The 22,439-nt window shown below is 42.9% G+C and overlaps 1 protein-coding gene across 1 annotated transcript in view; it reads right to left on the reverse strand.

Annotated features, from left to right (window-relative positions):
- Positions 1 to 1,278: 1,278 nt before the first annotated feature.
- Positions 1,279 to 22,439, reverse strand: part of LOC149289879 (ras-related protein Rab-32-like) — a 35,200-nt gene continuing 14,039 nt past the window's right edge. The window contains exons 2-3 of the mRNA XM_089490140.1: positions 3,265 to 3,545; positions 1,279 to 1,428 (exon numbers count right to left, since the gene is read on the reverse strand). Of these exons, the coding sequence (XP_089346266.1) occupies positions 1,279 to 1,428; positions 3,265 to 3,545 (431 nt within the window). The remainder of the gene's footprint in view (positions 1,429 to 3,264; positions 3,546 to 22,439) is intronic.

The following is a 22,439-nucleotide window of genomic DNA, read 5'->3' on the forward strand; positions in this document are numbered from 1 at the left end:
AAAGGAAAATACCGGAGAGCCCCTTCCTATTGTATGCCATTATCAGAATTATAAAAAAAAAAAAAATACCCACACATTGTCAGGTACTGAAAAGGTTTTATTCATTTTCACTGTAACCACGATACAAGTACATCTTTATAGTGTGTTTTACTGACTGTCACACTCCTATGGAAACATGTTTTCGGTTTTGACAGAACATTCTGTTATACTAACGAGAATGCAAGTTATAGAATTTCCAGGCATCCTTACTCAGCCACGTCCTTAACTCTTTATGTCTCGGAAGCACTTACAGCACAAGAATTACGCAGACGCTCAGAGTCCATTATACCAGCTGGGCCCCAGCCAAAGGGTCAACCACAAGCCTGGATGTCCACATTTAAGAACGTGTTAAACATGGCACCATGTTCAATACTCTCACAAAGTTAAGAGAACCTAGTTTAGCACTTAAATTTACAGCAACACATTTTATAAAATAGATACACATTACATGAAGACCTTCTACATCTTTTTCTCAAGTACAACACCACCAATAACAAATAAAAAAAAAAAATTGAAACGTATACCTGAAGTACACATTAAGCAGAATTATCTTCACAAATGTGTGTCCAGGTGAGTAACAAGTACCATAGATATACTAAATTAAAAAAAAGCACTTCATAAAGGCTGCATGGGCTTGATGGCCTCTAAACACATACACAATCTTGAGAGCAGCCTTTTTTATTTCTGGAAACTGAGGAAGGCCAACGTAAGTGTAACGCAGTGCTTTGGCTTGTGAATTGTGAAAGCAGAGATCTAAGGGGTAGCAATGACCTAGTATGGATATCAGTTTGTAGACGCAGGGAAGACTGAAAGGCCCACATTTTATTGAATATAATTTCCCTTTTGGGGACACCTCAGCTTGAGTGCAGTGGAGCCAATCACCATGACCAAATGGCTCATCTGTAATGATGTAGTTAAGGCTCAATCCATTGATTAGGGTTAGGAGCCCTTGAGCGAGACGATTCTTCATGCCTAAATTTTACAAACAGTTTCAAGATAAACATATCTACAATAATAACCCTAACATTTGTTCAATTGTATTTGTTGTATATGCAATAGGTTAAATCGCAAACACACCATAAACAAGTTACAAGTGTAAAGAACACTTATGTAAACTCCATCATCAATGGGAATAGGATGATCGCTGACTGTGTGTGGAGGCAGGAGGTCAGGTTACCGATGGCAGCTATATATGGCTTTCCCGTGTCCTTGTTTCATGTTTCTAACCACATGAAGGCGTTAACAGCATTGGGATTTACTTTCTGCTGGCAATGTTTTGTGGTCAATTTTTATGTTACCCGTTTCATTCTCCTCTACGGGAAAATTCTTGGAGTTTGCGAGGATGTTTTGTACCAGGCATCGAGCTGCTTCATCAATGTTGACATTGTCCTAAAATGTAAAAAATAAATGGGAAAAAAAAGGTGTATGAATTATTGACATTTGGATTTTAAGAATGAATATGGATAACCAGTTGTAGGGTGTAGTTTTATTTTTTTGTATCAACACATGACATGTACAGCTGGAAAAACTAAAATTTAGCATTTGTGAAAATACATTATATTAGATATTTTTTTGTTAATTAGTTGCTAAAGAAAATACAACATACATGAATTGCTTTACTGGTCCCTGAAAAAAGGGGTGCATGATAGTAATGTGGATATTATCTACCAGTACCAAAATAAATCCTGCACCATTCAAGCTTGAACAAGACACTTTGAATTTTATCTAATACTATACTACAATCCAGTTCCACCCACTAGGACAGGATTTAAGAATGAAACTTTTCTATGCTGTCACAAAACTGATGGTTCTTTTTGAATCTTTCAGTCTGTGCAATTGTTTAACCTTCTTCATTGTGCAAATATTTATAGCCATACTGTACCTCATTCAATTATCTTGTCAGCGCCGACTGATCAAGGTTTGAACAATGAGAATTTTAACACGGCAAGATGTTAAAGTGGATATTATCCAAAGCATGTAAATGTATGTGTGTGCATATAATTATATATAGGTGAGGGTAACTATAAGATGTGTTATGTGTATTGTAATTTACTGTATTTGCTCAACAATAAAATGACCCCCCCCCCAAATGTGAATATTAATATAGGAAAAAAAGAAAAAGCCTGAATATAAGACTACCCCATAGGAAAAAATGTTTTAGTAGTAAATATTAATTCACATGTAAACTATTTGTTCATATTTAATAAAAACTATGATGGAGAAAAATACATTTCTTGTTTTTATTTCCTTTTATTTGCCAACCTGCCCCCCAGTTTTGCACATCTGCCCCACAGCTTGCTACTCCTTCCCCCCTATATGCCACTCAGCCCCCCCCTGACTTGCATCCCCAGACTTGTCCCCGTGCTCCAGACTCCCTGCTGTCTAGTGGGGGCAGCCGGTGAATGTCTGCGCAATGCGCGTAGAGGACCCCTGCTGTGACTGATGTGGGTTTTATGTGGGTTTTATGTGGGTAAAACATTGGCTTTTATTCAAGCAGATATTACTGAATGGTGAGTAGCTCCTAACAGAACAGAAATGCTGGTTTTCACATGCAGCGGAGTTTAACACTAAACTCGACAGCACTCTACTCAGGGGCGAGCTGGCCAGTCCCAATTTGTTCCTAACAGTTTGTGCCAACCTGGACCAGTATGGGTCGAACCGGCCCTTTGTGAAGAATTTTGGACGATCACGAAGAGGCAGGAATGCTGCGGATTCACATAATGCGAGGTTATGTGCTTGCACAGTGTGCGAGAGCCAGAAAGAAAGCTGCAGGTGAGGTAAGGGGGTGTAAGATGAAGCTAGTGAGGGTAAGGGAGGGAGTAGATACGTAAATGTTAGAATATATGTATAAGTGCGTGTTAAAATGAATGTGTATGTGTAAGTGCCTGTATGTTCGCATGGATGAGTAAGTGTACATATGTTCAAGTACATGTAAAAGCATGCGTATGTGTTAGCGTGTGTGCCTCTGTGTATGTGGTGGGGGGCAAGGGACTTATGGGGCCACATGGCTTTACTTGCACCCTGAGCTAGGAGGTGCCAGCCTTTCCCTGACTCTACCCGTGATATTGGCAGGTATCATTAAAATGGATGGCGTGCTAATAGGATGAAAACAACGCCAGCATAACCGTTAGGTGTCGATTTCATCTTGGGAAAATGAAAGCAGCTAGGAGGACAATAAGTGGACTGCTTTCTGACAATGTTACTATATATGTGCAGAGAGCTTACCTTTGCAGAGGTTTCAAACCATGAAACAAAGCCATTTTCTTTACAGAAGTGGTCCATCTGGGAAGGGCTTTGCATGCTGTTCTCTGTGTTTTGGTCACATTTATTAGCCAGAAGAACGGCAGGTATAGGACCACCACCTGGGAGGTAGACTTTAGTATCCAGGTCGGATTTCCACTTGGTGATAGCTTCAAAGGTTGAGCCTCTTGTCACATCAAATACAACAAAAGCTCCAACAGCCTCTTTGTAGTACACCCTTGTCATGTTACCAAATCGTTCTTGACCTACAAAGGGAAAAGGACACAGATTTTTCAATGTTTTTAAACAAATATAGTTAGAAGACCTGTAAAAAACAACTATGACATAGTTATTTTCTGCACCAACGAAGAGATGCAATACAAATTTTGTGGGACCCTGGCTTTATTTAAGATACATCTACCAGAAGTCTCCCTCAGCACCCTGGAACTTCTTGCAAAGGAAAAATCTTACACACTGTTCATGGGACCCTATACCCTATATCAAAAAGTTGATAGGATATTCTTGCATTTTTCTGGTAATTGAGCAATGATGTCTGGTAATTGAGCCAGATCTATGACTTCTCCTCTCCCATACCTACAGGCGCTAAGTAAGGAAGTCGCAAAATAGCAATGGAGGAGATGTGTGGGGTGGGAATGATGCGAACAAGGTCTCAAATTCCATCAGGCTCACCCTCCGCATTTGAGAACTTGCTTAAAATGAAAGACGTATAGCTATTTGAGGATAGAGTGAACATCCCAAATACCGTATTTGCTTGATTATAAGACAAGGTTTTTTTCAGAGCAAATGCTCTGAAAAATAACCATTGTCTTATATTCAAGGTCATCTTCTAATCAGACCTCAAATAGAGGTCTGACTACAAGACTAAGATCCAGATCCCCCGCAGAGCTGCAGGAGACCCGGATCCTTCTCTCTGGCAGCCGATGGAGGTCTGTGCCGGGACTTCTATGACAGAGCGCCGGCGTCACATGGCGTTCCGGTGCTCATTCATAGAAGCCCCAGTGGAAGTGCCGGCAGCAGTAGCGGAGGTTGTCTGCACGCATCCTGCAGACCTTCACCCGCTGCCACCACTACACACCAAGGAATCCGAAGCATATAGAGGGTTTAAGGCATATTTGGGGGCAGAGTGGCAAATCTGGGAGGCAGAGTGGCATATAGGGGATATAAGGCATATCTGGGGGGCAGATGTGCATAAATGGGGGCAGATTGGCAAAGGAAATAAAAACAAAAAATATTTTATTAAATATGAAAAAATAGTTTACATGTAAATTAATATTTACTAGTAAAAAGTTTTTTCTTATAGTGGAAGCTCCATAGTTACATACCTTGTAGGTTGAAAAAATAAAAGGCACCAGTCCAACAAATGTAGCCTCTCTCTATTTATCTGCATTGTATTGATCCAGAAGTCGCAAAAGTGAAGAAAATATTACAGCAATTTAGATGCAAATATCATTATCATTATCATGCATAGATATGAAAAACATCCAAACTTGAAAGTAAACATCTAAATTGCTTTAATGTTGCTGCCTGTATCTGAACCATTTCCAGTCCCAGGCCATACAGTTTTATTTTCTTCCCCACAATGCCATAGTAAGGCTTGAGTACATAAATTATATGCATACTGTCTTAAATACTATTGAACATGATGAGGAAACCAGATAAAAAGGAAACTAACCCTTTGTGTTTTCTGTGCAGAGAAGCATTTATGTACAGACCCAATCACTTGGGGACAATGACGGTTGGGACCTGGCTACAAAGTGAGGAAATTATATCAGAATAGGTTGTTTGGGTCTATAACAAGACATCTGTGCACATTGGAAGGCCTCCCATTTATAATTTTCTGCAGTCTGTGGTTCAAACATTTTTTACTGTTATCAACAGCAAAACACTTTAAATGAATAAAAAAAAATCTGTAGATAAAAGGAAAATACTGCATGCAATTAAAAAAACTCGAAGATCAAAGAGGGAAAGACACTCTCTGAAGGATGTTTTACGTGTTCTAATTAGGCACATTGTGCCACGCTAATTAGGACACACACATTTTTCCGACCTGGAAGTTTTCCCATTACGGAAGCCGTAATAAAAACTTGCGAGATTTATTAGGTACAAGTCAGAACATTCGGCTGCTAGGTCAATATACATAAACTCGCCTGTAAAGTTTTATACAACATAATTGTTATATCAAAATAGGACAGTGAATTAACATATGGGCTAATTTTTATGCAGGACATTTTGACCTTGGTGGTGTATTTATGCAGGGAGATGTCCTACACCTGACCAAGGGAAGCATTCTCAAGTTATCTTCAAGCAGGGTCCCTTCTTCTTTCCACCACAATTGATCTGTCCTAACATGGACATCTCAAGAAGATAAGGCTACAGGGGAAAATATACTATAAAGCAGGGCTCGACAAATCCCAGGTGCCAGGTCGCCATGGCGACTCAGAATTTTGTCCTGGCGCCTAGGTGTTGGTCAGCCTGTGATCGCGGGGGGCGCTGCTGCTGCTGTCTGCCCAGGAGTCTGGGCAGACAGCACAGCCACTCAGAGCCCGCCCCCCAAGCCTGAGATCACTCCCACGGAGTGATTCTGTAGGCTGAAACGGCGATCGCAGGAAAACCTGCAATCGCGTTTTCAGCTGCCACAGGCAGCTTCAGGAAAGGGGGTTGAGTGTTGATTGTTGTGTGGGGACCTGACACAACATCCCCCTGCTGCCTGATCGCTCCATGAGAGCGAAAGTGCAGCGTTAACCCCTTCAATGCCGCGATCGCTGTACAGGGCTCTGCTGCTGGTGGTCTGCCTGGAAGCCCAGGCAGGCCAGCAACAGCAAAAACGAGCCCCCACAAGCCCTTTGATGATTCCTGTAGGCATGGAAGCCTACAGCAGTCAGCAGAGACTCCCCCTGCAATGGCTGGTCTATAGACCAGCAATTGCTTCCCGGCTGCCAGAGGCAGCTTCAGGGACAGGGGGAGAGGGTTCTTCGGTCTCCACATGAGTGTGGAGACCAGCCCCAACACCCCTCTGCTGCCTGATCGCTCCCTGAGAGCGACAGTGCAGCGTTAACCCCTTCAATTCCACAATTGTGTATAACACATTTGTGGCATTGCAGGGGTTAACATTTGTCCCCACAAGCTTGTGGGGACTAAATATCAGTCAATGCTGTGCTCCAATGGAACATCAGCATTGAAAGCGTTAAAAAAAATAATATTGAAAAAACAGGAATGTTATACTGACCGTAAATTCTTTTTTCCTTAATGTAGTGGCAGTACAGATGGGTGTTGTTCTTCCTTAGGGACAAGGATCTGAAATACAAAGAGTTAAAACCCTCCCCCTTCCCTAACTCCTCCTCCTCCTTACCCATAAGAGCACACCGGACCAAACACAGCCAGTAAGTACCAAGAATACAAACATGCTTGCAAAATATCTTTAATGGTAGACAAAATGAGGGAGGGAAACATGTACTGCCACTATATTAAGGAAAAAAGAATTTACGGTGAGTATAAAATTCCTGTTTTTCCTGGCATATAGTGGCAGTACAGATGGGATATAGCAAGACAAGATAACCAATGGGAGGGGAATACTTAAGAGGCCACTGACTGGCGCATCCTGCGCCCGAAAAACACCACAGAGGAGGAGAAGATGTCAAGTCAGTAATGCTGGACAAATGCATCGAAGGAAGACCGGGTACATATATTTTTTCAGGAGATGAGGTCGACTTTTCAACCCTAGACCCAGACAAAGCTCTTGTGGAGAGAGACGAAATATGGGATGAGATGACTTGCCGGCTGCTTGAGTGAGCTAGTCGAATGGTCTCTGTAAGCCACCTCGAGATGGCCTGCTTGATCTGAAGATCTACCAAAATAAATAAATAGATCCGTATTGCGGAAAGCAGCGGTGCGTTCTGTAGAATTGTCTTAGAGCTCTTCGGACATCCCATCTGCGCCATAGACTCCTCCGGAAATACCCGATCCCTTTTGAGGTTGAGACATAAAGACCTGCTGAGAATCCGTCTTGCAAAAAACACGAGGACGGAACTAGAAGAAATAAAAAAACATGGATCACCAGGAGAGGAATTTCCTCCAAGCCAGAAACCTCCGAATAAGGAGGACATCAGCCATGTCATGGGAGAGTCCATTATCTCTAAGGATAATCCAAAGCTAGGCCGTCAAAATGACCATCTGAAGGAATTCTGTTCACCAGATGGGCCAAAAATGGCAGCTCCCAAACTCTTGAGGCCATATTGTTTAGAACTAAGTCTGTATTGGCCAACACGGGATAGATGTTAAGACCCTGGCCTAGTCCGTTAGAATCTTGAGAAGGACACGTGGGATCATCGCCACTGGAGAAAAAATGTAAGCCATCCTGAATCTTCATATCACTGACATACTGTCCAGCACCAGAGTGTTGACCCATGAATACAGAGAGGCTAAAACCCAAAAGATTGCGGTTGTCTCTGGTTGCCCCAAGATCGATTCCTAGAAGGCCAAAAAAAGGATGGAGAAGATCCTTTTGTTTAGGGATCAATTCGAACTGCTGAGGTTGTCTGCAACAATTGTCCCTTCCCCTGAAACGCGTGGTTGACAAATCTTCTTGGTTTTGTTGAGCCCATGCCATGACTTCTTCCGAGAAGGCCTGAAGTTTCGGAATACGGGCACCACCCTGTCTGTTGATATAAAATATTGTGGCAGCGTAGTCGGATTGGATTCTTACAGCTTTCCCTTTTAGCCAAGGACTGAACTACTTGAGGGCCAGAAAAAAACTATTTTAGTTCTCGATAATTTGAGGACTGGGAATATTGTTAGTGACCATTTGCCCTGTCTAAAGAGGTAACCAAAATGCGCTCCCCAGTCTATTTTTGAGGCATCTGTGGTCAGCGTGATCTACCGACGGTGATGAAAGCAAAGACCCTTGCTGAGAAGATATGTCCTCTTCCACCAGTTCAATTGGGCTTGGAAACTGAAGTTGATGTCCGGATCTTCTTCTTTCTGGGACAAATGCCTAAGGAAGTCCCATCGAAGTGGCCTATATGTGCCTTGGAGCAGCTCACTGAGGGATACAAGTCGTCAGAATGCCCAAGATGCTCATAGCTTTTCTGAAGGACCAGATAGGATTTCATTGCAAAGCTGACACAACCCTTCTTACTTTTCTGGTCTTTGATCATGGAATAAAGAGCCATAAGGAGCTGGAGTCCACTATCAGCCCCAAGCACTGCATACTTAGAAAAAAATAAGGTTGAACTTTTCAGTTTATGATCAAGAACATGTCTGTATGAACCATTGCAGCCGGCCACCAATTCCACCAGAATTAGCCTAGGCTCTTGTTTCTTAGGATGTTACTGAAACATTTGTCCTGGCCTTGTCTACAAAAATTCTGCGCCTTATAAAAATGTTGAAAAGGCCTGGTGTTTTATACGGGCACCTCCTGTTCCATCTGGCCTTCTTATCCTGGGGAAGCGTGCTCTTGCATTAGACATGTGCTTGATGAGCTCTGCCAATGGGGAAACACTGCCGTCTTCTTGAGAACAAAGGCCGGAGCTGAAATGGCTTTGATGAGCCAGTCCTCTTGGTATGGGATGACCCTGATGCCTAATACTCTGAAAGTTGAGAGACCCAAACTGGAAATGGAGAACTCTCGCTCCGCTCTTAAAAGCGAACCTGAGGAATTTAGTGGATTCAACAGCAATAGGCACCTTCACATAAGCATCCGTCAGGTCCATGGTCACCATGTAATCTCCTTGTTCAGTAGTTGGGTGACTGTGAGGATAGTTTCCATTCTAAAATGCTTGTAAAGAATACATGCCTAAACCATCTTTAAACTGGACTGAAGGATCCAACTGGTTCGCAACGAGGAACAGCCTGGAGTAAAACACTCTGAAAACTCCTGATGTTTGGGAATGATTCTTTAGAAGGATGGAACATGAGACAAAGTTTTCGATATCCCATGTCTGCAGGTTTAAGATGGCTGAACTGGGCAGCTTCCCTCGCAACTCTTTCACGTTCACTAACTGGCTTGAGAAACAAAACGATACCAGTGATGATTTGACTGTGAAAGTTCTAAAAAAAATAATGTTTCACAGGAATGTGGCTTGTGTTGGCCATTTAAAGGCAAACAGTCTGCACTTTGTTAAATCAAACAATGCCGACTTAGATGCTGAGTTTGCCGTATACGATCGCAGCCAAAAAGCTCTTGTGGAGGAAGGGGAGCTTTATCTTCTGAATCCTCACAAGACGAGCCTGAATTAGTAGATTTTTAACACCTGGTATTCCCAGGTGGAAATTAAACAGGCCCAAGCTTTCTTAGCTACCGAGACGCATTAAGGGTGTTATGGCCATAGGCTAACTCCCTGGAAATCTACCCCGAGGACAACAGATTCAGGAACCAACGTGAATGAGACTATCAAACTTGGGCTCCAAAGCATAAACAGAAGTAATCTTGAATGGTTAAAAGGTACGTGCAAGGTTGTCTACAAGCCAATGCCCAAAAACTGCATGTCCTGTTTTCCTTTAGCAAAAAGTTAAGATGAGCAAGGATTACATAACTCCTTTTTGCATCTGTCCGGCAAGGGGGTGGCACACTCAGTGCACGAAATATATCCGGACTTAAAAGGAGCCTTTATCTTTTTAGAAAAAAATGTTACAGGGCAGAGGCTTTTTTAAGGTTAAGATAAATTAATCTTACCTTAAAACGCCTCAATCCGTGTGGGGGGTTGGTGCCATGGATATCCAGTACTGAAAAGCCCCACTGCTGTCAGACTGGACGGCACAGCTGAAATAACGTTTAAATTTTGTGCCCTGAAGATCGCATCCGCGCATGCTCTGTAACGCGATCAGATCTTCGGCGGAACGCAACGCCTCCCGGGTGTGCGTTCCACTGCTGTGCTTATGCTCCTTCCCTTGCTGGCTTGAAGAAATAGAACTCTCATTCTGTTCCGTAACATCTGCCGATGCGGGTGTTCCTACCTCACTCTGCTCACCCCCTGGGGAGCAATCGGAGGAGGGATCCCCCTGGACACAACCCGTGTGCCCCCACCAAACTACATGTCCGTCCCTGACAAGGGACAAGGAAGAACTGGCTGTGTTTGGTCCGGTGTGCTCTTATGGGTAAGGAGGAGGAGGAGTTAGGGAAGGGGGAGGGTTTTAACTATGTATTTCAGATCCTTGTCCCTAAGGAAAAACAACATCCATCTGTACTGTCACTATATGCCAGGAAAAAAAAACCAAAAAAAAAAAAAAAAACCAGCACTGACCTGAAAGTCCAGGGTGCTTCCAGGTCAAATGCTGTGAGTTTAGTAAGTGGGCTGATGATGATCAGATCACTCCTAACCAACTGTTAGTTGAAAAAAAATCCTGGCTCCTAACTTTTTCAGCTGGCGCCGAGATTCACAACAAATTTGTCAAGCCCTGCTATAAAGCTTGGTGCCAGCTTTTCTCCCAAGCTATCCTACTGAGCAGTGGTCGGCTGGGGTTTCTAATTGCTCGACTGGGTGATTTGCCCCAGTAATACCACCCCACACAACATGCCTCCATAATACTATGGTTTGTCCCCAAAACAGCTTTAGCATCAAACATTTATTTATTGAAACCAAAACCCCCCCCCTAGGTTATTCCTTGCCCCCCCTGTTGCTCCCCCGCCGAATTTGTAACCACCCAGGAGAGTCCTGCAATGGGACTTTAACCCCTTGACTGCTGACGACGGCACGGTGCCGTCGCTAGCAGTCCCAGTCAGGTGCTAACGACGGCACCATGCCGTCACTAGCACTACCTTACCTTGATGGAGGTCTGTGGACCTCCACCACCTACCCCGGCGATCTGCCCCTCAAACTGATGGGCATCACCGCGGCCACCTGATCTGCCCGGTGACGTCTCGCGCAATGATGATGACAATTGTCAGTTAAAGAGGTATGGGGGCATGCTGCTTAGATGCCTGTATCTCAGGCATCTAAGCAGCTACATACCCCCAACATATACCATTGGAAAGGTAATTGCCTCACCTTTCCAACGGCATATAGATTGTAAAAAAAATAAATATTAATATAAAAAATATTAAGTTACAAAAATAAAAATGTAAAAAAAAAAAAAAAGATTTGGGGGTCTCTAAAGGCAGATAAAAAAAAGATCAAAATTGCCTAGAGACCCCCAAATTAAATTATTTAAACATAAAGTAGTTTAACTTAAAAAAAAAAAAAAAAAGTAAGTATTCTAGCTAAATGATCACTGTGGTAGCCAATGTTACCACAGCGATCATATAGCTATAAAAAGTCACATTCCCTTTTTAAAAATGGCCGATACTAATTTTTTATCCTATGATCCCTTTGATCATGGGGTTAAATTGAGCCAACGGTAGAGGTAGGCAATTTTTGAAATCCTGATGAACTGCAAATATTATTAAAATCAGCCATTTAGCCTGTGCGGTACGTGAGTAACCATCTCATCCCTGGAGTGCCTTGCATTTTTACTGCAAAACTTTTTTGCAGTAAAAAAATTTCTCCCTTTACCATCTTTTTTGGGGGATTGTAAGGGGAAAGAATGGTGTGTGCTTCTGCAAGTGAATGGAGATATGAAAGGCGTGTGAATGGTCAGTAATTAGGGTTGAAGCCTTGACGTGGCATTACTGCTCACGTAGGAAGTTAAATTAAGGCACAAAAAGTACACATTTGCAAAAACGACATCCCACATGTCGCTATGGTTAGAAAAAACATATTTTCAAGCCAAAGCGACACATTCCATCATTTGTGCACTCAACTTTTGTCCTCGAAATACATGTAGCCCCTCATTTGAAGCTCCAAGGGGTGTAGTTTCTTAAAATGGATGAATTGTCTGAATGAGGGAGAGCATGAGTTAATATGTGGATGATTTGTCTGAATGAGGGAGAGCATAAGTTAATGTGTGTATCATAGATGTATAATTGTGGAAGGGCAACGATGGCACTAGCAGGATGTTTGAGCCTTGGGGACCAAGATGGCACAGGCAGGGTGTATATGGGGCAAAGATGGCAAATCTTATGTGTGTTATCTGGGTGTGCAACTTGTGATCTATCCCTGTAATTTAGGGGGTTTTAAATATACCTTTAATGCCGTGTTTTTATGTGAATTCCAATTGATCTGTACCTGCAAAGCTGGGTTTGTGTGTTCTTCTGTAGATCCATATCTGCTATGCTATGTTTCCATACATTATTTATGTATACCTGCAAATACAGGGTTTGTATGTCTTGTTCAGTTGATTAATACCTGCAATGCTGTTTCCATGTATTTATTTGATCTATACCTGCAATCCTACATTTCATATATTATTATTGTATACCTGCAAATACAGGATTTGTATGTCTGATTCTGTTTATTTGATATATACATTCAGTGCTGAGATCACAAGTGAATTTCAATTGATCTATACATGCAAAGCTGGGTTTGTGTGTTAATGTGTTGATCTATACCTGCTATCGGCAGCAGGGTCTATATATATATATATATATATATATATATATATATATATATATATATATATATATATAGGCAGCAGGGACTAATATTAATATATATATTGGCAACTGGGGCAGTTGCCAGCAGGGGCTAATTATATATATAATATATATATTAGGGCTGAAACAACGAATCGATAAAATCGATAATAATCGATAACGGAAATCGTTGTCGACGATTTCCGTTATCGATTAATCGAGTGATCGATTCGTTGTTGGAGCACTCGGCTCCTTTTACTTACCTCCGCGAGCGTTCCCCGCTTCCGCTACACGCGCCTTCTTTTAGTTGCGGTTCGCTCTGTGCGAGTGGCTCCGTTCGCACAGAGCGGTTCGCTCTGTGCGAGTGGCTCCGTTCGCACAGAGCGGTTCGCTCTGTGAGAGTGGCTCCGTTCGCTCTGTGCGAGTGGCTCCATTCGCACAGAGCGAACCGCTCTGTGCGAGTGGCTCCATTCGCACAGAGCGATTCGCGGGGGTGGGGGTGGGGTTTCAAGGGATGCAGGGCAGAGTGGGGGTGGGGGGGGGCAGGCCAGGGTAGGAGACTGAGTGCAGGGCAGGGTGGGGATGCAGGGCAGGGTGTGAGTGTGGGGGCAGGGCAGGAGACTGGGTGCAGGGCAGAGTGGGGGTGGGGGTGCAGGGCAGAGTTGGAGACTGGGTGCAGGGCAGAGTGTGAGTGCAGAGCAGAGTGGGTGCAGGGTGTGAGTGTGGGGGCAGGGCAGAATGTGGGTGCAGGGCAGAGTTGGAGACTGGGTGCAGGGGCACAGTGCAAAGTGCCAGGGCTGGGTGCAAAGTGCCAGGGCTGGGTGCAAAGTGCCAGGGCTGGGTGCAAAGTTCTGGGTGCAAAGTGCCAGGGCTGGGTGCAAAGTGCTGGGTGCAAAGTGCCGGGTGCAAAGTGCCAGGGCTGGGTGCAAAGTGCCAGGGCTGGGTGCAAAGTGCCAGGGCTGGGTGCAAAGTGCCGGGTGCAAAGTGCCAGGGCTGGGTGCAAAGTGCCAGGGCTGGGTGCAAAGTTCTGGGTGCAAAGTTCTGGGTGCAAAGTGCCAGGGCTGGGGCAAAGTGCCGGGTGCAAAGTGCCAGGGGTGGGGCAAAGTGCTGGGTGCAAAGTGCCAGGGCTGGGTGCAAAGTTTCTTGAACAGTAATAGTCCACCTCTTTTCAGAATGTTTGGGGTTATTTTGTTTCATAAATATTGTGTTTGGGTTTTTGTACTTTGAAAATATTGTTTTTTTATTACATCATAACAAAATAAGAATGTTAATGTAAATTTTAAGTTGTTTTTTAACATCCAGTTCATTAAATTATTTAAAATAAACAAAAAAATTGCATATTGTTTTTTTTATCCGATTAATCGATTAATCGAAAAAATAATCGGCCAACTAATCGATTATTAAAATAATCGTTAGTTGCAGCCCTAATATATATATATCAGCAGCAGAATCTAATATTAGGCCCTGAAATCATTTAGTGCAAAAGTTAAGGTCTTGTGTTGTTTAAAGGATTTCAAGGATTAGTCTTACTAAACTGTGGCTTCAGGCTTCCCATGTTGAATAATCAAGTATTGTATTGTCCAATAACAAAAGTATCATTCCATAGCACATTACTTTTAGCTATATATATATATATATATATATATATATATATATATATATATATATATATATATATATATATATATATATTATTAATGCCCCCCCAGTTTGACTGTGGTATCTTGTGTGCCCCCCTATATATTGTTTCTAGAGTCGCCACTGGTCTTAATTAACAATTTTGTGCAAAAATATGACAAAACTGCTTCTCACCATCATCATACCCCCACATAATTAATTCACAGAACCCACCACTTATAACTGGAAGGGTGGCCTCAAGACAGGCCCCAGGGGAGGTGGTCTATCTTGAAATCTCCTGATATCACTGTGGGCCAGTCCGGCCCTCCAAACCATTTGCGCTCTGGTTGCAAAACTTGTGCATTTTTCTTCTAACATACTCTAACGTTCACTCACTGTAAGACCCTACACATTATTTAACTTGCTCCTTAGGGCCACTAACTCTAAGCTGGTCCCCGACACCTTAACACCTTACTCTGACACATATGCTAATACCAGCTGCTAACACGATATATATACACATATAGTTACATACTAACACTATACTGTAACAGACACACAGATGCTAACATCATGCTAACCAACACACACACAGACACTATAACACCACACTCTTAGCCTCACAAACACTATACATACATTTATATATACACACACATAGTGCCAAGGTCACTGTGTATATTATTATAAAAACTCTGTCCTCTTACAGTACTCCTATTCAATGGCATAACCCCCCCCCCCCCCGGGAGATGTACTTACACACAGTTCCATACCTACATACACGTACAGGAACAAGTTCACACGCGCTGTAACATACCTACACATATATAGTATATTTTCACACATGTACATGCACACACGCTAACACGCCCACAGTAACATACACACATACTAATGTAAACTCACACAAAATCTACAGAGGGGGTAGGCCAGTGCCAGCACTTCTGCTCCCTCAAGGACCTCATGTACTACCGTATTTGCTCGATTATAAGACGACCCTGATTATAAGACGACCCCCCAAAATCTGAATATTAATTTAGGAAAAAAAGAAAAAGCCTGAATATAAGACGACCCTATGGGAAAAAAGTTACCAGTAAATGTTAATTCATGTAAACTATTAAATTTTTTTATAAAAGCTATGATTGAGAAAAATATTTTTTTGTTTTTATTTCCTTGTATTTTCCAACCTGCCCCCCAGTTACGCACATCTGCCACCAGGCTTGCCACTCCAACATGGCACTGTGGCCCATGATATGCCTTTTAACCCCTATGTGCCACTCTGCCTCCAGAAATGCCTTATACCCCTATATGCCACTCTGGCATTTAGAGGGTTAAAAGGCATATTATGGGGCAGAGTGGCATATAGGGAGGTATAAGACATTTCAGGAGGCAGAGTGGCGTTCAGGGGGTTAAAAGGCATTTCATAGAGCACTCTGCCTCCAGAAATGCCCTATGCCCCCATTTAACACTCCCACCCCACACACACTTACCGGTGCTTCCAATTTCCTGCTGTATACCGGGGCAGCAGTCTTCCTTCTGTCTCCCCCCCATTTAACACTCCCCACCCCACACACACTTACAGGTGCTTCCAATTTCCTGCTGTATACCGGGGCAGCAGTCTTCCTTACGCTGCAGCCGTAAGGAGGTGTGGCTAGCAGCGGGGGTTGTCTGTGTCCATCGCGCAGACCTTCCCCGGCTGTCAGAGATCAGAGTTCCCCGCTACGGTGCGGGGAACTCTGATCTCCGACAGGCGGGGAAGGTCTGCGCGATGGACGCAGACAACCCCCGCTGCTAGCCACACCTCCATCCGGCTGCAGTGGAAGTTGTCTACGCGGATCGGGTGGACGTCAACCCGCTGCCCCGGTATACAGCAGGAAATTGGAAGCACCGGTAAGTGTGTGTGGGGTGGGGGGGGCAGTGTTAAATGGGGGGGGGGGACAGAAGGATCCAGGTCCCCTGCAGCAGTCTCACAGTCAGACCTCTATTTGAGGTCCGATTATAAGACGACCCCGATTAGAAGACGAGGGGTATTTTTCAGAGCATTTGCTCTGAAAAAAACCTCATCTTATAAACGAGCAAATACGGTATTTTGAGTGCCAAGAAACCAGTTCCTGTCCTGTCGCTTAGCGGTATGAGCTGGTGTCCGTAATACAAGTGTCTCCCCTGCCAGGAGGTCACATCCCGCTGGGCGCTTTAGTTACCTGGCACCTCAGTGTTGTGTACCTGTGGCATCTGCCTCAGCGCAAACCTGCGGCCACGCCTGGGATACCTGTACTAGGCATTCCGCTGTGATGGCGGCCCTGTTTGTGTCCAACAATGACAAGCACAATTTTACCATATTTGTATACGAGTAACTAATAGTTTGACTATTTGTTTGTGATAAGTATTAATGTTGCCTCCTGGCTGGTGTCATGACATCGATTTGCTATAGTTTCTAAAGCTATAAAGGTGAACAGGCACAGACTGGCCCTGGGAAACCAGAGAAATACCTAGCTTTTATTAGATCAGATGCCATTATTAATTTACCTTTACATTAGTGTGCAGCCAGTAGCTGGGTACACACAGAGTATGCCGTGTATCCAGACGGCCAGGTGTAGGTCATCAGGACGTGGCCTTAAAAAGTCAGGCCCAATTCTCCAGTGAGCTCCTTAAGTTTAGTACGCAGGAGAGGAAGATTTCCATTCCCCGACTTTACTACGCATTAATGAAGGCTGCTCCAAGAAAGGCTGAACTGACTTTGTGTAATACATATATAAAACAGGTGACGTTTAAGAACTCTAAGAACACATTAAATAGGCACTCGGGGTTTGCAACATTTTTAAATGCAGCCCAAAATCAAACATCATTAGAATTAATTTGAGGCAAGGAGTAGTGCCTGAACAGAATGGAGACAACGTAATTCTTTGGAAAACATTTGCAACTTGTATAGTAATGATTGATTTTTATAACATCGTCACAGTAACATTAGGATAGCTTGAAATAGCTGTAAAACATGTAAGGCAATGTTTAAAATGGTAATCCAGAAACTAAAACTTTTTTAGAAGACATATCGGTTTCTTTACCAAAATAGTTGTAAACTGTTTCATCCTAAATATAGAGAGGAAGAAGCTGACAGGCATTGGCTAGCATCCCAGTACCTCTTAAAGAGAAAAATTATTACATACAAAAGTTAAAAGGCATGATTACGTTACAAAAACAAACCAAAAAGAAGGCATTCGGAAAATACTGTATTTGCTCGATTATAAGACTAGGTTTTTTTCAGAGCAAATGCTCTGAAAAATACCCCTTCGTCTTATAATCGGGGTTGTCTTATAATCAGACCTCAAATAGGTCTGACTATGAGACGACTAAGATCCAGATCCCCCGCAGCTGCAGGGGACCTGGATCCTCCTGTCTCCCCCCAGCCCCACTTGCCGGTGCTTCTGAGTCCCGTAGACAACTTACGCTGCAGCCGGAAGGAGGTGTGGCTAGCAGCAGGGGTTGTCTGCGTCCACCTCCTTCCGGCTGCAGCGTAAGTTGCCTACGCGAATCGCGTAGACATCTACACGCTGCCCCGGCTGCATGACAGGGGAGTCAGAAGCACCAGTAAATTTGAGGGGGGGGGGGTGTTAAATGGGGGGCTTAAGGCATTTCTGGAGGCAGAGTGTTCTATGAAATGCCTTTTAACCCCCTTAATGCCATTGCCTCCAGAAATGCCTTTAACTCTCTATACACCACTCTGCCTCTTGAAATGCATTAAAACCTCCCTATATGCCACTCTGCCCCATAATATGCCTTTCAACCCCCTTAATGCCAGAGTGACAGAGGGGTAAAAGGCATATCATGGGGCACAGTGGCATATAGGGTTAATAGGCATATCATGGGGCACAGTGGCATATAGGGGGTATAAGGCATTTCTGGGGCAGATGTGCATAACTGGGGGAGCAGGTTGGAAAATAGAAGGAAATAAAACCAGAATATTTTTCTCAATCATAGCTTTTATTTAAAAAAAAAATAGTTTACATGAACATTTACTGGTAAAACTTTTTTCCTATAGGGTCGTCTTATATTCAGGCTTTTTCTTTTTTTTTCTAAATTAATATTCAGATTTGGGGGGTCGTCTTATAATCGAGCAAGTACGGTAGATACCATTTAACCCCTTCAATCCCCTATAGACGTACCGGGACGTCCAAAAAACGCCCACAAAGAAACCCCTATGGACGTCCCGGTACGTCGTTTGACAGCCTGGACTCCCCCCCTGGCAGCAGAAGCCGGCATCGCCGGCTTTCTGCTGCCCGATCTCCCGTAACAGCTTCCGGCATGAAAGCCGGTAAGCTGTTACGGTTGAAAGTGCGCGATCGCGCATTCCCTTCAGGGTTACGTCACTGCTGACGTAACCCGGAAGGTCATCGGAGGACAGGATATCCCCTGCGGGAATATCCTGCCCTCCGATGAGGCACAGAGACGCTGCGATCTCTATGCAGGTCTGTGAGGACCTGCATAGAGATCACAGTGTGATCGGTGCAGGGGGATCGCGGGGAGGGGAGTGAGAAACCATCTCTCTCACTCCCCCTCCCGTCCTGAAAGAGAAAAGCAGAAAAAAAAAAGTGAATTCATTTAAAAAATATTAAATAAATCATTAAAATAATAATATATATAATACAAAAAAAAATTATGTGAGCTGTGATGTCATTGTGACATCACTGGCATGTTCAGGAGGTCCCTAGGAGGATCTCTAACCATTTCTGTGTAAAAATAATATATAAAAAATGTAAAAAAAATTAAAATTAAAAAAAATATATATAAAAAAATTAAAAAAAACCTTACTTCCCATTGCCCTAGCATAACATCTAGCCAGTATAACCCTTCTGCCCCTGTTCACAACCCCCAAACCCGTTAAGCCATAGGCATAAAAATTATACAAAATTGTACACCTTATAGTATGCTCTCTGGTGCTGGGAAAGTCTGGAAAATCTATATAAATTAGGTATTTCTGAAATCAGGACACCTGAATTGATAAACTTGGAGGGGATTTTCTAATCTTCGCTAGTATTTACTAAATTTCTCATTCTAAATTTTCAGCTAATCATCCAACTATGGTATCAAACGAAAGCTCTATCTCTCCTTGAAAAAACAATATATAGTTTATATGGGTACACTATTCACAGGAAAAGAGAATCATCGCTAAACTGACATACCCCAAAAATGGCAAAATTGCTCTGGGCTTTGAGGTACCAAAAACCCCTGGGATTGAAGGGGTTAAAACAAACAAACAAAAAAGACAGGCAACTATAATAGCATTGCAGCAGATGATCACATGACCAAAAGGAGAGATTTTAAGTCAGTTTCATATCATTTTACCATCATATCTGTTCTTTCAACTAAAATGTTACACTCCGTTAGCTCTGTCCCTTTCACCTTGATGGTCTGTCCTCTAATGTTCAATCATGGACCCTGCCGCTCACGTATGATCAGTAGAGATGCTCACCAAGAGGAGAACAGCAGCCAATGTGATGGCAAAAGTAGCGACTAACCCAACTCTGGGTCGAGAAACAGGCCAAAGAGTAGAGGCAAGAAAAGTACAAAATGTGCTAAACAGACAAGCAAAGGTCAAAACCAATAAAGACAACACAGAAATAGATTCTTTTTTGTCTTAATCAAATAAAAAAGAAAAGCAAAAGCATTATATACAGTCAACACAAAATATATGTGTGAACAATGCCTTTTTAGAGTACTGATATGCATCCTCTTTACACGATACTCATGTTTGGTTCTAAAATGAAAAGAGATACTAGGTTATAAGGACAGGGATGAAAATGTGGGTCATAGACAATACATTGCCTCAGAACCTCAGATATCTCACCTGAAAATAATGAAACATTCCTAATAAACTCGATGGGTCTAAAGATACTTCTTTATTCTCCAGTGCTCTGAACTCATTCTAAAAATACTTCAAATATGTGTGCAATAACTACAAAGTCAAGACGTTTTCTAATCCATTTGGTGCATGGTTCGGGAGTTTTGATCACTCAAGGGTTCAAAGAAGGTCTCATTCCAACAAAACTCCAAGGTTAATCCTTTTGTATAAACTGTAAGCTTGCAAGAGCAGGGCATTCTTCTCCTTCTGTACTAGTATGTCTTAAAGAGACACTCCAGTTTCCCACATAGCCCATAACACTTTGCAAACGCTACATTAAAAAAAAACAAAAACAAAAAAAACAGAAAAAATATAAAGGGCAGACAAGATAAAATAAGGAAAATGAGATAGAAAAAAGTGAGGAAAAGAGGTCAGCAAGTGATATGCAAAAAAGAGACGGGACAAAACAAAACAGAAGGAAAGAAAGCACGAAAGAATAGAACAGAAGGTAAAAAAAGAAATGCAAGAATGGAGTAAAAGAGGAAAAAACAGGCTGATAAAAAGGCAGGAAATCCAGACAGTGGTAAAAAAACCCCCAAAACTGTCTGGACCTCCTGCAAGACTTACATCGAGGACCCCCAAGCTCCTATTATACACAGTAACATTTATACATCCACAGTAACATACTAACACAGTAAAAGCTGGGAAATGGCAGTATTTCACCCAACGGTCAGACTCAGGGAATGAGGGAGTGTGGCTCTCCAGCCCAGCGGAATGCAGATCCCTGGGTAGGTAAGGGGTTTGGTGGGGTTGTTCTGGCATTGAGGGTCCCCCACAATGCAGGGGCATCTAATAAATCCAGAGAAAGGGTCTGTCTGTATAATGGCTCCAGGACTCAAAACTCTAATCTTGCCCAGAGTATACAATATGTCTAGAGATGTGTTTGACCCGCTGCACCTGTTACATAGTAACATAGTAACATAGTTCATAAGGTTGAAAAAAGACCAAAGTCCATCAAGTTCAACCTATATACATATTGTGTCCCTACTGTGTTGATCCAGAGGAAGGCAAAAAACCCTTATGAAGCAGATGCCAATTGCCCCATACCAGGGGGAAAATTCCTTCCCGACTCCAAATAAGGCAATCAGAATAAATCCCTGGATCAACGTTCTGTCCCTATTAATCTAATATCCATAACTTGTAATATTATTGCTTTCAAGAAACACGTCCAGGCTCCTTTTGAACTCTTTTATTGAGTTTACCATCACCACTTCCTCTGGCAGAGAGTTCCATAATCTCACCGCTCTTACTGTAAAGAACCCCCGTCTGTGCTGGTGTAGAAACCTTCTTTCCTCCAGCCGTAGAGGATGTCCCCTTGTTATAGATACAGTCCTGGGTATAAATAGGTCCTGGGAGTGATCTCTGTACTGTCCCCTTATATATTTATACATAGTTATTAAGTCCCCCCTAAGCCGTCTTTTTTCCAAACTAAATAACCCCAATTCTGATAATCTTTCTGGGTACTGTAGTCCTCCCATTCCCCTTATTACTCTGGTTGCCCGTCTTTGAACCCTCTCCAGCTCCACTATATCTTTCTTGTACACTGGTGCCCAGTACTGTACACAGTATTCCATGTGTGGTCTGACTAGTGACTTGTACAGGGGTAGAATTATTTCCTTGTCGTGGGCATCTATGCCCCTTTTGATGCACCCCATGATTTTATTTGCCTTAGCAGCAGCTGCCTGACACTGGTCGCTACAGGTAAATTTACTGTTAACTAAAACTCCTAAGTCCTTTTCCATGTCAGTCGTCCCCAGTGTTTTCCCATTTAATACATATTCCCAGCCTGGATTTTTCTTCCCCATGTGCATAACCTTACATTTATCTGTGTTGAACCTCATCTGCCACATCCCAGCCCAAGCCTCCAACCTATGCAGATCCATTTGTAATCGTGCGCTGTCCTCTATTGTGTTAACCACGTTACAGAGCTTAGTATCGTCTGCAAAGATTGATACTTTACTATGCAATCCCTCTACAAGGTCATTAATAAATATATTAAAAAGAATAGGACCCAAAACTGACCCCTGTGGTACCCCACTAGCAACAGTCACCCACTCAGAGTATGTACCATTAATAACCACCCTCTGTTTCCTATCACTGAGCCAGTTACTTACCCACATACACACATTCTCCCCCAGCCCAAGCATTCTCATTTTATGTACGAGCCTTTTATGTGGCACC

Source organism: Sceloporus occidentalis, unplaced genomic scaffold (genome assembly GCF_023333645.1).
Source record: "Sceloporus occidentalis isolate IW3139 unplaced genomic scaffold, rSceOcc1.0.p SCAF_42, whole genome shotgun sequence".
Lineage (NCBI taxonomy): Eukaryota > Metazoa > Chordata > Lepidosauria > Squamata > Phrynosomatidae > Sceloporus > Sceloporus occidentalis.